General features: G+C 53.7%; 2 protein-coding genes across 2 annotated transcripts in view; both read right to left on the reverse strand.

The window, feature by feature from the left end:
* Positions 1-7548: 7548 nt before the first annotated feature.
* On the reverse strand, positions 7549-15058 carry CLEC3B (C-type lectin domain family 3 member B). Its single transcript, XM_045778673.2, has 3 exons — positions 14800-15058; positions 10633-10731; positions 7549-8017 (listed from the first exon to the last, which is right to left on the reverse strand). The coding sequence occupies exons 1-3, from the start codon at positions 14906-14908 to the stop codon at positions 7617-7619; spliced, it is 609 nt and encodes a 202-aa protein (XP_045634629.1). The 5' UTR covers positions 14909-15058; the 3' UTR covers positions 7549-7616.
* A 1418-nt stretch (positions 15059-16476) lies between these two features.
* Positions 16477-16710, reverse strand: part of EXOSC7 (exosome component 7) — a 45634-nt gene continuing 45400 nt past the window's right edge. Inside the window, exon 8 of the mRNA XM_087867116.1 lies at positions 16477-16704. Within this exon, the coding sequence (XP_087723242.1) occupies positions 16636-16704 (69 nt within the window). The 3' untranslated portion in view covers positions 16477-16635. The remainder of the gene's footprint in view (positions 16705-16710) is intronic.

Genomic DNA, 16710 nt, shown 5'->3' on the forward strand with positions numbered 1-16710 from the left:
TCTATCTGGATAGAATGGGATTCCAAAGCCATGTTGGCAGGGGCGGGAAGCAGGGTGGGGGGAATTAGGATATCATTGCCATGCAGGTGCCTTCTGAATTGTTGGAGGAAGTCCCAGTAAAGTGGGGAAGGCAATAGGAAGTGGCCATTCTTAGTACAGATTATCCTCACTTAGAAATACAATCCACTCTCTTAGGAAACTTAGGGGGTGTGATCATACCTCCCAATTTTCTGGTACATCCAGTTATACTACCTTTAAGTATTTTAACTATTCAATTACCTGGGATGTAGTTTTGCTACAGACGATCTTGTTTTATACAATTGTTTTAGTGAAGGGAATCCATTGCTTGTCTGATCCTCTGAGGAGTAGACAGCAAAGTGGGATTAGAAGTGCAAGAGGGTTATTTGGGGAAACACCTGTGAGGGATCAAGGGTTTGAGGGAGCAGGAGCAGGCAGGGGGAGCCCTCTGCAATACAGGCCCAGCCCCCCCCTGCTTAAGCAGAGAGGGAGAGAAGGACGGAGGAGAAAGGGCCACAGGCCACAGTGCAGTTCTGAGAAAGTCTTGGCCAGGCCGCTGGGGACTCCCCAGGCTGAATTTCCCCATTAGAGGAGTCCCCAAGTCGTCACTGGGTGGGAAGAGTATGGCACCGGGGCCCCTGCCGTGCTCAGTCATTGCCCAGAGGCAGCCTGGCCTCCTGTCCCTGGGGGTGGGGGGGCAGCTGAGGCTGTCAGTCCGCAAGATCTCTTCCAGCCATTGGCAAGCTCTCTGCAGCCAGCTGAGCCGCGGCCCCGGGGGCCCACACGGGGCTTCGGCAGCACCACTGAATCACTGAACCAGTTTAAATCCTCCTAGAAGCGGGGGCCACGATGGGATTAGACGTGCAAGAGCTTTATTGAGGGAGATGGCCGTGAGGATCAAAGGGGGGACGAGAGGAGGGGAGGAAAAAAAAAACCCCGCACAAATGTGATACAACCTGTGTGCTGCTGGAGAAGAAATAAACTCACAGAAGAGTGTTTTCTTTACAAAGCCTCCGTGAAGTCCCGTGTGCCGAAAGTTGGCTTGCAAAATAGGGTTTCTTTATAAGTCCCTGAATTCCGAACATCAGACAAATAGGGTCTGCCTCAACTATTTTTTGCACGGCTCTTTTCTGTGAGGGCTTCACTGGGACCCTCTCCTCTCACTGCTTCTTAACCTCTCAGTGGTGGGGCGGGAGTGATTTTGCCCCCCCCCCCACCAAGGGACATCCGGCAACGTCTGCAGACATCTGCACTGTCGCAGCTGGAGCTGGCCCTGTGGGCACCTAGGGATGCTGATGAACGCCCAGCAATGCACAGAACCGCACCCACAGCAAAGGGTTATCCGGCCCCAAATGTCAGCAGTGCTGAGGCTGAGAAACCATGCCGATCCTCTTCACCCTCTTGCAAGGAAGCCAGCAACATGGAATTTGCAGGGAGACCCCCGGGGCCTGGGACCTCCTGGATGGGGATGTTCCTTCCCGAATCGGCCTCAGAGCAAGAGAACGGCAGACAGCCAAAGACCTAACAGAAGAAAGAGCAAGCATTCTGCAGAAGACCAACCAGTGCTTCCTTTCTATTTAAATAGCAAGTTTTTGTTTAATGAAGGTCCCAGACCCCCCAAGAGATTTCCAAAGATGTAACTAACGCAGACGAAGTGTCTTATGTAAGTTACACTCATGGCAGAAAAGTAAAATGCTTGAACACTTGATCCCAAGCAATATGCTTTATATGCAGTAACATCTGAGATGTACCCACGCCCCCCCTGACATTCTGTCAGTTGCATTTAGAATATAATTTGAAACTTTCCCAGCCCATCTTACTGAAAATGTACCAAGTTTGGGGCACTCTCACTAGAAATTTTTCCTATAAACACTGGCTGGAAAACAGAGTTCGCTTTTTCTCCTTCCCATTGACCCTAAGTGTGTGTGCTTCGTGTCCCAGCCAATAGGACAAGCAGCACCAAAGGAATTCCAGGGCACAGCAGAAGTTAGGAGCCCGGCTTTGGAAGACTGGAACCCCAGATTCCCATGTGTGTTCACTGAGTCTTTACTAAGGGAATGTGTTAGCACTGAGCACCAGAGACGCAGGTGACTTTGTCCTCGACCGCAGGGCATGGACATAAAAATGCCGACATGTGTCAAGTGTACTTCCGCCCCTACCCAGGCTCCGCCTACCTCTACCCTGTCATTTGCCCTGGGAGCCTGACAGGATGCATTGCCTAGATCCCTGCTAGCTGCCTTTCAGCTGGGTTCACCCAGAGGGAGGGAAGCACCTGCCAAGCCTGGTGGGGATGGGGGCAGAAGTCCCTGTCTGTGCACTGGGCTGCATTTTCCATCTGTGGCTGTGTCCCTTTGCACAGAGCTCTCTTCCCGTGTGTTCCTGTTCCAAGGCTCCATAGCAGTATTTGCACCCCCATCCCTGGGACCAATCCTCCTGCCTTGCAGGGAGCTCCCTGCCATGGCTAGGCTCTGAAAGCCCCACTATCTCTTGCTCACTTGCTAAGAATGCCCATATCTATTTTTTTTAAATACTTTTTAAAGATTTTATCTATTAGCAAGAGAGCACAAGCGGGGGGAGAGGCAGAGGGAGAAGGAGAAGCAGGTTCCCCACTGAGCAGGGAGCCAGATGGGGGGCTCCATCCCAGGACCACCAGGATCACGACCTAAGCAGAAGGCAGATGCTTCACCGACCAAGCCACCCAGGCGCCCCCATATGTCTCTAAATATAGGAACCCTCACCATGGTTTTGGGGGCTGTAACAAGGACCAAGCAAGCTGCAACTGTGCAAAATAACCTTAATGATCAATGGGCAAAATTACGATGGACCTTTCAAAAGTTTTGTAAAGACATTGAAACCCTCTTACTGTTGGTAAGAGGAAAAGTAGTACAAATATTAAATACACTAATTTGAAACATGACAGACATTGAGAATCAAAGTATTTCTTTGGAAAAGGCTTGCCAGGGGGAGTTTGAACAGCGCCTTGCCTGTTCCTCCCATCTATATTCAGATTTCTCTTCCAACATTATCAGGTTTCATTGCTGAATTTTCATCTTTATTGGCCAGTTCCCTGTTTGTTATCCATCTTTGGAAAATGTCCCCTAAGTTTATCCGTGGGAGACGAGGAGGAGCCGCAACTGCGTGCTTTGCTGTCTGTGCGTGAATAGAGTAACGGATGCGCAGAGGCCAGTCACCCACTGTCTTGGAAAGAGGTGACATGACTGGTCACCGATCACACTGTGTATCTGCTGTTCATGCAGTGATTTCTGGACTGGAGGTCCAACCACACCTTTGCGATCGAAGCTTGATGCAGTTGCTCACAATGAATATGCCAGCGTAACTGCAATCGGAACCATCTTGTGGGGGGCCGGGCGTCATTTGAAATAACGGAAATTAGCGATAATTGCAATTCACCTATATCATAACCGTGCAAAACGAGGACTGCTCATCATCCTTCCGTATAGTCCTTTGAACTGAGTTGGATTCTGCTTCCTGCTGAGACCGTAACTGATACAGCATGAGACTCCCTCTCCAGGGGAGTGAAAAAGAAAGCTTCACAGAATGCAGCCAGGGTCCGCCAAGCTACGCCCTTCTGACTCCAGACCAGCAATCACTTCTTCTACCAGCTAGACAAGGGCAGGCAGGAAGCACCTGGGGTGTCGCAGTCTTCTAGATCTGGGCTCTTGAGGAAGACGGTTGCCCTGGGAGACGACTGACCCAAAAGTGAGGCTGAGATGGCTGTGCTTAGGAACTAGGAATTTGTTGAAAAAGGAACTAGGGCCTGACCCAGCTGCCCAATTGAAAACAAGCTTCTCCTGTTGAAAGACCCACACAAGCAAGTTCCTGGAAACCATTTCTTCTTCAAAAATCACTTAACTCTGCCTCCTAGCTTCTAGTTCCCTCCCATGGTCAAGCTTTGGGTGAGCAGTGGCTCCATGCTGCAAATACAAACTGCTAGTTACGTACCATTTGCCCCTTTTCCTTAAAGAGGTTTGATTTTATTTGGGGCGCAAAGGTGCCTACCTAAAAGGTTGTACTGCTCAGTCTTCCATTCAGATAGGCATTTGACGGAGTTCTGGCCTATGAAATATAAGGAAAAGAGAAGTCTCCTTAAAGGAAGCTGACTGGAACTTTCTTGCCCATTCTCCCATTTTCTTTTTTTCTTTCTTTCTTTTTTTTTTTTAAAGATTTTATTTATTTATTTGACAGAGATAGAGACAGCCAGCGAGAGAGGGAACACAAGCAGGGGGAGTGGGAGAGGAAGAAGCAGGCTCACAGCGGAGGAGCCTGATGTGGGGCTCGATCCCATAACGTCGGGACCACGCCCTGAGCCGAAGGCAGATGCTTAACCGCTGTGCCACCCAGGCGCCCCCCCATTCTCCCATTTTCTTTTTCTTGATGCCTGGAATGCGGATAATAATGGTTGGTGCTCCAGCAGCCATCATGGACCATGAGGAGACCTCAGCTAGAAAGCATATACTAGAACGGTAGAATAGGAAAATAAAAGGACCCTTGAATCCCCTGTGACCATAGACAGGCCATAGCAGCATTGGACTATCTACCTCCAGATTGCTGTCTTAAAGCCCTATTATTTGAGATGTTTCATTATATGCAACCAAATCTAATCCTAACTCGATAAACATGCCTACCTCCTACTGAAATTAACTCACACCAAGTCCTACAAATTGAGCCTCTACTTCCTGTCAGAATCAATGTAAAACTAACCAAACTTATTTTGGCCAATCCTGATTAGTGTGCATGGTATCACTACTCAAGGCTTAGAATGGTAGGAAATTCAGACTGAGGCCGACCAACGAGGAAGCTATTCTGGGGCTGATGGGTTTCTTCCCAAATCCTAACCTAGTAGCCAGTGGTTCTCAACCACCATTGCTTGGAATCACCTGGAGAGCTTCAAATACTCCCAGTGCCCGGTCCCACTCCCCCGGGATTCGGATTTAATTGGTCTAGCATGCAGCCTGGGCATGGGTTTTTTAAGTATGTCAGGTGATTCTAATGTCTGGCCAAAGCTGAGAACGACTGACCTAACCTCAATATTTCAAACCGTCCCTGTGTTTGGCACCCTCAAAGCTTTTGACACACCAGGCAACACACCATGGGAAAAAGAAGAAAGGGTTATGATTATGAAAGAGGCCTCAACATCAGTTCCAGGAGACTATTAGGAGATGTTCTTCCCAGGAGAAGTTGAACATCTAGAATCATTGCTTACATACGCCTTGGAAACTTCTCCAGTTTGTACCTCAGAGCCAGGGCCAGGACCAGTGAGGTGAGTGAAGCACTGTGTGAAGCCCTCACCTGGGCTACAAAATTTAAGGAAGCACCCCCCCCCCAAAATTTAAAAATACAAAAATAAAAATTAAAAAAAAAAATCCAGCAATCATGATAAATAATAATCGAACGTGGGGTATTTAAAAACCAAAATGAATGCAAGAAAATCCATGAGGAACAAAGTGTCAGAAGTTAAAATAAAAACAGGATCCCAGGACAGGTGTACCCCAACTTTGCAGTCTACTGGTCTCTGTTCCAAACGGAAGAGTGTGGCCTAGTAACGATGGTTAACGATTCTCTGGCCCATACTGCCCCCTGCTGCTGGAAGCGGGAAGTGCTCGCTGCTTGTCCACGAGACACCACCGTGGCGCCTCGCCGCCGGGACCCTTGCTCTCGCGCGGAGGCATAGCGCCCTCTTGCAGCCGTCCACCTCGGGAACTTTGACAAGGCCCTGGTCACCTGCGTCCTGCTAGATTATAGCTGCGTGGGGTAAACAAAAGCCCCAAAATGAGGGTTGCACGGCCTAGATTTGAGTCTCAGCGTTGCCTCGGGCCGCCTTGAACAAATTGCATCAGCCCTCTGAGCCTGTTTCTGCACCCCCCGTGGATCTTATTACCTCTTCCCATAATTATTGGATTACATGAGAGGCTTTCTGCGACAATGCCCGGCCAACTGCCTGACAAGTCCGCACACGGTTCACAGTAAGCTACCCCACGGCCATGGATCGAATCAAACTGTCATCAGTTTTACTGAAGGCAAGACACGCTAAAAAAAAGACCAGGGAGAAAAAGGTGCAGACGGTGGAATGATGCGATGCCTGATGGGACAAGGAAGACTTCCCCTAGGAGGTGTCACTAGCCAGGTCATGCCACGAGCTGGCCAGTAGCCTCCCGGGGTCACCAGCCTACTTTTCCAATGTTTTGTTTCAGGGAAGTTCCAGTACGTGAGACAAGCATCACCTTGGCGGTCGAAAACCCAAGGCTCTTGGAATCAGCCCTGGGGTAAATCCTGGCTCTGCCACTTACTAGCTGTGTGACCCCGAGGGAAGTCACTTAACTTCCCTGAGTCTCAGCTCTGGGGGATAATAACACATCCTGTGCTGGGTGGATAAGATTTCAATAAAACAACGTACTTAAAGTTGCCGCACTCTGGTGAGCTCAAGTGGTAGCTGTTTACTGGTAGCACGGAGCTCTCTGTAAGGAGTGGGAAGGAGGGGACATAGCAGTCAGGCAGCATTGGCAAGGGTCCTGTTGGGCTCCTAGACCAGCCCCCAGGGTGTCCTGGGGAAGGATGGGGGTGCAGATTCTCCCTCAGGCGGCCTCTGCTCTTATCCCCCACCTCTCAGCCCCCAGCAAGACTCAGATGTCAGTGCACTCCCAGAAAGGGATCCACAGCAGGAGGGGTTGGGGGTGAGGGGGTTACCCCTTCCCTGGAGCTGGGAGGGGGATGCTGGATCCCAGCACGCAGGAGTGGAGTTTACAAAAGGATGCCTGGACGTGGGAATCAGGGCTGTAACTTTGACAATTACTGTGTTGTCGATGTCAATTTCCCAACTTTGATAATAGTGCTGTGGTTTTGTAAGAAAATGCCCTTGCTCTCAGGAAGTAAATACACTGAAGCATTTCGGGGTAAAGGGGAATCATGTCTGCAATTTACTGTCAAATGGTGCAGGAAAAAATAAAAGGATAAAGCAGATATGGGGAAATGTTCATGTTTGGAAGATCTGGAGGAAGGGTATCAGGGAATTCTTGCAACTTTTCTATGAGTAGGAAATTACACGATAATAACAAGTTATACAAAGAAAAAAGGCAGCAGCAGTCGGGGGCTCTCTGTCTCCCCTTATTCTTTTCTGTCCCCCTGCTGAGAATCCGTTGGTGGTGTGAAGCCGGTGTGTCCCGCTCGCCATCCCTCTCCTCCCCTCCCCTCTCCCCCTCCTCCATTTCCCCCTCCCTCTCCTCGTCTTTCTACCTCCTCCCCTCCTCAGCTCCTCCTCCTCCTCTTCTCCACCTCCTCCATTTCCCCCTCCCTCTCCTCCCTTCTCCTCGTCCACGTCCTCGTCCTCCCCCTCCCCCTCCCTTCCCCTGCCCTCTCCTCCCCTCCTTTCCTCCTCCCCCTCCTCCCCTCCCTTCCCCCTCCCTCTCCCTCCTCCACTCCCTCTCCCCCCTCCTTCCTTCCCTTTACCCCCTCCGCCCCTCTTCCTCCCCAGAGCTCTCGACCCGCGGGCCCAGCACAGGCGCAGCCACTACCGGCCCAGCGGCACCAGCTTTATTTGCACGAGCGCCCCCCACCCCCGCAGCCTCCCCGCCGGCCGGCGGCTACACGATGGCGAACTGGCAGATATAGGGCAGCTTGTCGCGGCAGCGCTTGTCGAACCACTTGCCGTTGGCCGCGCCGGCCAGGGCGGCGCAGTTCTCGGCCTTGCCGCCGTCGGGCTGCGCCGTGATCTCGGTCTCCCAGTTCTTGTAGGCGATGTGGCCGCCGGTCATGTCCACCCAGACGCCCTCCGCTGCCATGTCGTTGAGGCCCAGCCAGATCTCGGCCTCGGCGCCCACGCTCTGGCGCAGGTACTCGTACAGGGCGTCGTTCTCGGAGCCCGTCTGCGGGGTGCCCAGCGTGCCCCCGCGCGAGATGCAGTCCTCGCTCGCCTCGTGGAAGGTCTTGGCCTGGGTGGAGGCCAGAAAGCACTTCCTGTGCACCTTGATGCCCTTCAGGCAGACTGCGAGGGGAGAGAGAACGGCCATCACCCAAGGTCTCCAGGGTCCCCAGTCCAAGGCCACCCTCCAGGGCGAGGCCCACCCTCTTGCAGTCCCCGCCAGCCTGCCCAGTTGTCGCTGGCCCTGGACAGCCAGCTCCCCAGGCTGATGGATACGGATGCAGAGCCCAGATCCGCCTGCCAGAGGTCCTGAGGCTAGCTAGCCCCTCAGTGGCAGACAGCCCCTAGCTCAAGGTCACCGCCCTTCCCTGGGCGCCGCATCCGGTGCCAAGGGGATGTGGAAGTGTAGAGACAGGGTCAGCTCTGCCCAAGGTAGGGGAATTCTGAGGAGCCCTGTCAGCGTGGGAGGCTGTGAACCCCCAGGGAATCGGCAGACATGATGGGGGGGGGGCGCAACTGCCATATGCCCGGGATTCTGTGCCAGGAAGTCCCCACCTCATCACCTCACCTGGGGGGGGGGGGCTAGTGGCATCTGGGTTATATGGACTTTGCCCGAGCACAAAGCTTAGACATGGGAGAGACCTTAGAGCTCACCCTGCAATCTACCCCTATGCTTTCTGCTCTATGGATGAGGAGACTGTTACCCAGAACGACACAGTGCTTCTAAACTTTCCCTCTGGGGCAGATACTGCTGGTGGACCCAACCAACATCCGTTCCCAATCCCCTTCTCCCTTGTCTGCCACCACTACAGAGCCTAGAAAAGCTTCATTCTTGCATCGAAGCTCCAGGTGGTCATATGATAGAGCTCTGATCAATAAGGTGGGAATGGAAGACCTTCACTCTCCTGATAAATGGCTGGGCCACCTTTTCTTCTCCGTCTTGCCTTGAATGCAGTCATGATGCCTGGAGCTGGAGCAGCCATCTTGGGACCATGAGGCAAAGCTTCTGAACAAAAACAGCTACCCACTTTCAGACTCGCTTTTTGTGTAAGCTACTGTTGGGTGTTCTATTCCCTTGAAGCCAAAACATGGTAGATACTTCCCTTCTAGAGCCCCTTCACCCTACCTGCTATGTTAAGCAGGTTGTACAAAATCATGTATTTGTCCTCCCTTCAACAAAACTTTCCTGAGTGTTGACATGTGGCAGACACTACGCTGGGCAAGGTGGTGGAAGAGACAAGGCAATCAAACATGGTCCCTGTGTTCCTGGGGCTTATTATCTAGCAGGGGAGGCAGACATAAATCAACAGATGAATAGATAATTACAAACTGCCATAAATATGATAAAGGAAAGAACATCATTTTGTGAGAGTTTTAACTGAGGAGCCAGATTGAGATGAGGGATTAGGGAGTCCTGAGATAGTGATGCTAGAGGTGCATACTAGGTGGATCTTACAGGAGCAATTCAGGCTGCCAGAACAGCAGGTACAAAGGCCCTGTGGTGGGAAGGACAGAGTGTGGCACTTTAGAGGGACAGAAGGATGGCCAGTGGCCATGCTGAAAGGAAAGACCTAGGTGGGAGAAAGCGGGTGCAAACTGCCCAGTGAGAAGCATCTGGAGGTCTCTGAGGAGGCACAAGGGGAGCAGAGGGCCCCAGGCTTGGGACACGCTGTCAGAGAAGCATGAGGTGAGAGGGTGGCTGTGAGAACAGCGAGATTTGTAGATTGCCCAAGAAGGGGCCCAGCGATTCCCAGGTCATAACTGGAGAGGCAGCAAAGCAGAGCTAAGAACAAGACTCTGCTCCTTCCGGCTGTGAGCAAGGCGCTCCGAGTCTCGGTGGGAAATGGAGGAGCGGCGGTAGTAATAAGCCCACTGCGTGGGTTTTCTGCGAACGATCAGTTAACGTAGGCAGAGCACTTGGAGCAGTGCCAGGCCCGCAGGACACGCACGTGTGATCGGCTACTGTTCGTCCGTATTCTCTGTGCTCCCCAGGGCATGGGCACAAAGGAGTAGGTGAGCCTGAGACACGGTGAAAGGAGCACGGTGGAGAGAGAGAGAGATTCGGTGGCCCAGGAGGACACCTGACCTTGCCCCCAGGCTCTGCGGCCGTGTGACTGCGGCCGTCCGTCCTTGGTTGCCTGATGACCCGCCTTTCCTCACACCCAGCATGCCCCGGGCAGGCCGCTCCCATTCAGATCATCATCCGTGCTAACCAACCAGGTGAGCGTGGGAAGGAAGAGGACCTCTCTGTGCCTCGGTTTCCCCCATTTAAAATGGGTAGAATAAACCCTGCCGTGGCATAATTAGGATGATTAAGAGTGACAACATGAGCAAATGGGCCGATGCACAGGGGAGTGAAGCTAGCGTGCCCCTTAGGACTATGGGGGCTGGCCGAGGGGAGGGTCCTCTGGGAGCTCATTAGGAACGCCGCTGCCCCTGCTCCACGCAGTGCTCCTGGGGCCCCGCTCCCGGTGGGCGGTCATGCATTCTTGTGGGAGAGTTTTTGTCCTTTGAGAAGATTCCCCTGTGCACACATGTCAGGGGATCTGTCCGAGAGGAAGCGGGCCAAGGCGGGGCTCCCTGCACCTGGCGTCTTGGCCTACAGGGCTGGCCCGGCAGCTGGGCCTGGGTCCTGGCTGGAGACTGGGCTGGTGCTGCCTGCCGGCTGCCCTGGCCTGAGCCCTGGCCTGAGCCCGTCTCTGGTGCACTTCGCCCCAGCGGCTGCCACCTGCACTCACCCGTCTGCAGGGCCTGCTGCTCCTTCAGCAGCGCCACCTCCTGGGCCAGGTTATCCAGCTGGTTTTTGAGCTCCTCAAACATCCTTACAGTCACAGCATCTAGGATGGAGACATCACAGACACGTGAAGAAGGCCATAAGGGATGGGGGCAGGGCAAGGGCGGAGTGGGCTAAGCCCTCACTCTATCAACCCCAAGGGGGCAAGGGAAAGGACACCCTTAGACCGCAATATCTCGAACTACTTTCTCTCTGTCCCTACTGACGGTAGTCTGAGGAATTGCTTGGGCTTCTCCAGCTGCTGGGAAACCCATCCATCACTAGTTCCGACTCACGCGAGACCTGTGCATTTGTTGAGGAGTGTGGCTGGGGGTCGGATGGGGTTGGGACTGGCAGGGGTCGGGGAGGGGGTGCACCCCCAACCACTCTCCCAGCTCCAGAGGAGAGCAAAGCAGAGAAAGCAGAGCCAGATGCTCTTAAGACCTGCCAAGTTCGCTTCCCTAGGCTGGATCCCAGGGACACGGGCCAGCGGGGCCTGCGCGCCAGCCCGGGGCTGAGCCTGGCGGCACAGGCACGCACGTGCATGGGCTCTGAGGTCACAAGGATGGGAGTAACCTGGGGCGGGTTGCTAGCCTCGCTGAAGTCGGTTTCCTCATCTGTGAAATGGGATGATAACAGCCCCACCTCGGAGGACTCTGAAGAAGACAGCGGCTAAGAGAGAGAAGCCTGCGAACAGCGCCTGGGGCACAATCGACCCCATGACCTGTGTAAGGCCATCTCTTCTCGAGCCCCACTTCACGGACAGGAAACCCGAGCCAGGATGAAGCAACTGGCCAGCAGGGGGCAGGGCTGGCCCGAACCCAGGCGCACAGGGCTCCAGGTTTGATTCTCCCCACCCTTGTGACCGCAGAAGAGCGGAGCCCTAACCTGAGCCATCCTCAACACAGAGGCCTGTTGGGAGCTGGTTAGGCGGGAGCCATCAGGGGAAGGTGGGGAGGATCTCTCTCTCTCTGTGGGTGGACCCCAGTCTTACTGAAATCCCCGGGGCTTCAGAAAACGCTGTGTGGCTTGGGGTAGAGAGCGGGAAAGCGAGTCCACGGTCCATTTTAGCTGTGCCTGCATAAAGTCCAAGGTCATAAGCAATGAGGTCAGAGCCTTTGTCCACCTGTGAGGCGCTTTTGCAGAGGAATCCCAGGAAACAAATGCAAACAAGAAACATACTTGTATATGCAGAAATTAGTGATGTAATTTATCAAATATGAGGAAAATAACACCCAGATGAGCAAGGCCAAAAAAAAAAAAAAAAAAAAAGGAGGGTTTAGGGCTGGCAAACTAGCCTAGCAGGGTTATGTGTGCCTCGTGCTGGGCCTCTGTCCTGGCAAGTTCAGGGCAGCTCTGTACCAGTCACATGATGTACCAGCAAAGGGTGCCAGGTGAGGTTGTGCAAGTTGCATACTCTACAAAGGCACTCAGCTGAGGGGACTAGTGGGGGCTCACGTCTAGTCCCTAAGCCTTGCCCTGGCTATGCTGGGTCAGATCAGAGAAAAGGGTGCCTTTCTACAATTTGGCAGCTCAGAGGGGTACCTTTGTAATTTGCACTGAGGTGCCCATGTGTGCAAGGGGTCCTCCGGGGACTGGTCAAGGAGGAAGGCACCAACAGTGCTCCACCCGAGGAAGGTGTAGGAGTAGGGAACGTCTACAGCTCTGGGCAAGGAGTCAGGAGGCCCTGTGCTACCCTTCTCTGTCTCTGAACTGCAGATTCCTGGTGCGTGTTATTGGAATGGACACCCTCCAGGTACCCTAGTCCCTGTTCTGAGGGCCTCTGACCCCCTGTGCGGCCATGCTGCCCACCTGAGCTTCCCTGCCAGGTGTGGCCACATGGCCACTAGCACCCCAGCCACCTGAGCCTTCCCCGCATGCCTCACCTCCGGCTGACCCCCCTACAGCCAGCTGGGGATACACCCCCCACCAGGAGCAGATGTACTCCCAGAAGCACCCAGGGCTCTCCCCTGACCCTGCAGGCCAGGGTGGGGGCTTGGCACGCAAGCTGTCGTCTCTTCCCTTTGCCAGCCTCACCTATCTGTTCACCACCCCCCGCCCCCACCCCAGGGACCATGTAGCCCCTCCTCTGGACTCCCCCACTTTTGTGCACTGGATTTTTCCTGGGGTTCTCAATCCTGGTGGCTTCCTGGAACCACTGGAGATTTGGGGAAAAGGCAGATGCTGGCCCACCCTCTGACCCCCAGATCCAGAATTTCCAGCAGTGGGGCCCAGGCTCCTGGATTGTAAGGTATTCCCCAGCGGGTGCCGGTGCCCAAGTGAGAACCACCGAGGTTCCTTGGCCGATTTGCACCTCACGAGCAGTGGTGCTCACAGCAGTGGTGACCCCTTGCTGGGATGCTCAACGCATCTATTGGCCCCTCCGTGGAGAAGCGCTCTGGAAGCATTTGTTGTGGATGTGGACAGCAGGTGGAAGGAAGAAACACCAGGTGAGTCGAGAACTCTGAAGCTGGTTCCTGGGAGAGGCCAGGGCTGGACAGAACGCCCCACCCATGTCGTCAGCTGTTGGCCTCCGGGGTCCGGGGCCTCCGGGGTCCGGGGCCTCCAGGGGCCACCTCCATGGAGACCCCCTGGGGCTGGGTTCAAGTGTGACAGCCAGAGAGGGCCAGGTCATCATCTGGTCTGGCCTTCTCCTTTTTCACATGATTTAATACGTGATTTGCATGATTAAATAAATAAATACTAAATCTCTGGTAGTTGAGACATTAGCAACTATTTTCCACATTTAAAAATTCTATAATTTGTCTTTGGAGCTGTGTCTCCTTTACCGAGAACATCACTAGGTTGTAATTTTAGCTAAAGCTCGTCAACACAATCGTGCGTGGTATCGAGTCTTCTCTTTTTCATGAAAATTTTGCAGAACGTAATATCTACATATAACTTTTTAGAAACCCAAACAGTTCGAAACATTACAGTCTCCTTTCCGACTGACATTGCCTTCAGCTCCCCAGTTTTTCTTCCCAGAAGTAATTGCTATCACTAACTCTTGTGGATCCTTCTAGAAAAATCCTCTGCATGTAAAAGGATTTGTGTGTATTTGTATATAAACCCACTTTTCAAGATAAATATTGGCATGGTATCCATTCCCTTCTGAACTTTCTGTTGTTAACTTTATAAAACTGAACCTTGGAGGTCGGTATCTCTGTCACCCGCACATGTGCTCTGTTCTCTCTCACAGCCCTGGGGGCCTCCACTGTCCCGAGGTGCCTTTCCACATTCCACTAGTCCCTGGCCAACGGGCAGCTGTCTGTGTACAGAGGAGGCTCACAGAGGAGGCTCACAGAGCGGCCTGAGGACAGCCCACGCCCCCTCGCCTTGCCTCTTCCAGGCTCTTGGCTCTGGCTGCCCCTTTCTCTGCCTAAATCCACATTCTCATCCCCTGGAACTCTCTCTCGGAGCCTCGGAGCCCTGTGGGGGTGACAGCCCCGTTCATTGCCATGGCATTTTGCTAATGTTGTCTCAACACAGCCTGGGGTGACCTCACCAGAGGCTGGGCTCCAAGGGCAGGCCCTGCAGCAGCCAAGGCAGCCCAAGGACACCCCAAACCCAGAGGCAACAGAGGGAACGCAAACCTGCTTCTGGCGTCCTAGTTTGAGTTCCCACATTTTTGTTTTCTCAAGGCTGCGTGATACGCTCTCACACAGAGAATTCACTCGGTCCCTTTTTCCCCTGTGCAGTAAGTATTATTGTAGGTGTCAGCCGTTGGGCTTTGTGGCATTAAATCCTAATCAGACGCCTTTTGGCAAATGCCACTATCCCCGTTGTACAGTGGAGTAACCCCAGGTTTGGAGATTACGAAGCAGAGCCCCTTGGCACTGCCAAACCCAAGATTTGATTTCTTTAACATATTTGGGGGGGGGTTGGAGATGGGCGGAGTGGGCGTCGGTTTAGATGATCTGAAAGGTTCTTTCCCATTCTGAGAGTCAGTGATCCTTAACAATTCTGACAACTGCCCCCGATACTGGAGAATTCTCCGAGGCTCCAGGGGTATTTCAAGAAAGTTCCCTGGATTTATCAAGAAGGAAAATGAAAGGAAGGAGCATAAAAAGTAGTAAGGGACGGGGTGACCAGCTCCCTGGAAGGTGGGGAGGAGCCCTGTCCCCCTCCTTACCTTTCTTGACATTTGCAGCCTTCTTGACCTTGGGGGTTGGCTCCTCGGTGGTGACCTGGGTCAGGAGCGAGGAGAGGCAGAGGAGCAGGTAGGCCCCCCAGAGCTCCATGTTGCTGCACTGGCTGGGGCTGCTGCTGCTGCCTGCTTTGGCGTGGGTCAGAGAGCAGTGGCGGCCGCGGCCCGGCCTGCACGTCTTATGGCAGCGGCCACCGGGACCTCTGTCCAGGAAACCCTCCCAGACGTGGGGGCGGGTGTGCCAAAAAAAAAGAAAAAGGAAAAGGAAAAAAAAGCTGCAAAGGAGGAAGGCCTGGGAGAGCCTCGCTGCCCGGGGAACACCCACCCAGTGTCCTGGCCCTGCCTCCTAAAGCAGAATGACTGTGTTCTAGAATTCTGAAAAATACACGGGAGTTGTCGGAGCGCACGCCGGTCGAGCAGTCACGTTGGGCAGGTGCAGGGGCGTGCCCTTCCCGGGCATTAGGTCGTGGAGGCCTCACACCAGCAACGGGAGGGAAGTGCCATCACCTCCCCATTTTACATTTGAGGAAACTGAGGCTCGGGGACTGGCCCCAGCTACCCAGGGGCAGCACTGGTATTTGAACCCAAGTGGGGCGACTCCAAAACGGGCACACTCCGAGGTCACTCTACAGCGTGACCTGGGGCTCACTGCCTGATTGCGTGGAATGTCTGTTATGCTGATTCTGTGGTTCCGTCTTTATACACCTGGTGCTTCTTTGGGTAAAAATACCAGGGAACCTCACCTTGCTTCATGTTTCTGTTTCTCCACCATCCTATCCTGAAGCAGAGGTGACCACAGTGGGAGGGGGGAAGCCACGGTACGCCAGAGTGCAATGAAAGGCGGAGCAGGAAGAAAAAGACCATCCTGGCCCAGCAGGGTGGAGGGGGGCATCCCCGGGGGGTGCAGAGGCCCTGCATAGAGCGTTGGGGTACGAGCAAGGAGCGGAGATCCCGCATGGGAGGTGGGGGGTGGTGGCTGGAATAAGAGGTAGCTTACATCCAGGGGACCACCCTACAAATAAGCAAATCTGTTACAGACCGTGGGAGCCAGGTTTCTCATCATCAGAGAAGGGAGGGACAAATACGGAGAGAGAGAAAACTAGAATGAACCCTATGGTGGAAGATAACAATTAGAGCCATCGCTGTGCGATCGTGGCCATAAAGACGAACCAGTGCCTTTACATGGAAATGTGCACGTCTGTTCCCCAGCTGTCACTGAGAGGGCTGTGGAGCAGGAACGCCTCCAAGGCCCCCCAGTACCCCTAAGCCTCCAAGGACTGGCTTCTCAACCCACCTTCCCACGAAAAGGAACCAGAGCACCTGGATGAGAGGCCTGCTTCCAGGGCCGGGGCAGGGAAAGTCGCAAATGTAACAAGTTGTTTTGCCAGAAAGCAGGCAGGTGCTCAAGGGATGATGGGGACATGCCCGCAGCACCCAGAGCCGGCCTGGGGGAGCTCCCAGGGACCGGCGGTCAGCAGCGTCGCGGTAGCAACCACGAGGGAGGAAACCCAGAGCGCGCACAGATGTAAGGGGATGAGCTGATAATCGGACGAGGAACAGGATATTTTCATAGATGCAGGTCACTTGTCCGCAAAACACTTTTTCCTTTCAAAGAGAGTAACCTCTAGGGGAAGAAGCCTGGCAGATGCTACTTCCTTAAGTGCCCCAGGTAAGCATCCCGGATCGCGGGGCAGGTGGGAAGCCTGCAGCCCCTGAGCTCCTGATGGGAACGTATCACCACGTCCATCCGTCCATCTGTCCATCCGTCCATGAGATTCCTGCTGAAGAAACATCGCGCAACCCGGCTGAGCAGCTGACGCCTTACTCACAAATGCTTCGGGGGACCAGTGCTGTTGACACGGGAATTGCCAATTTTCCGTGAGCGTAAGACTGTTC

This window comes from Ursus americanus, chromosome 14 (assembly GCF_024610735.1).
Source record: "Ursus americanus isolate L20-20 chromosome 14, mUrsAme1.1.p, whole genome shotgun sequence".
NCBI lineage: Eukaryota > Metazoa > Chordata > Mammalia > Carnivora > Ursidae > Ursus > Ursus americanus.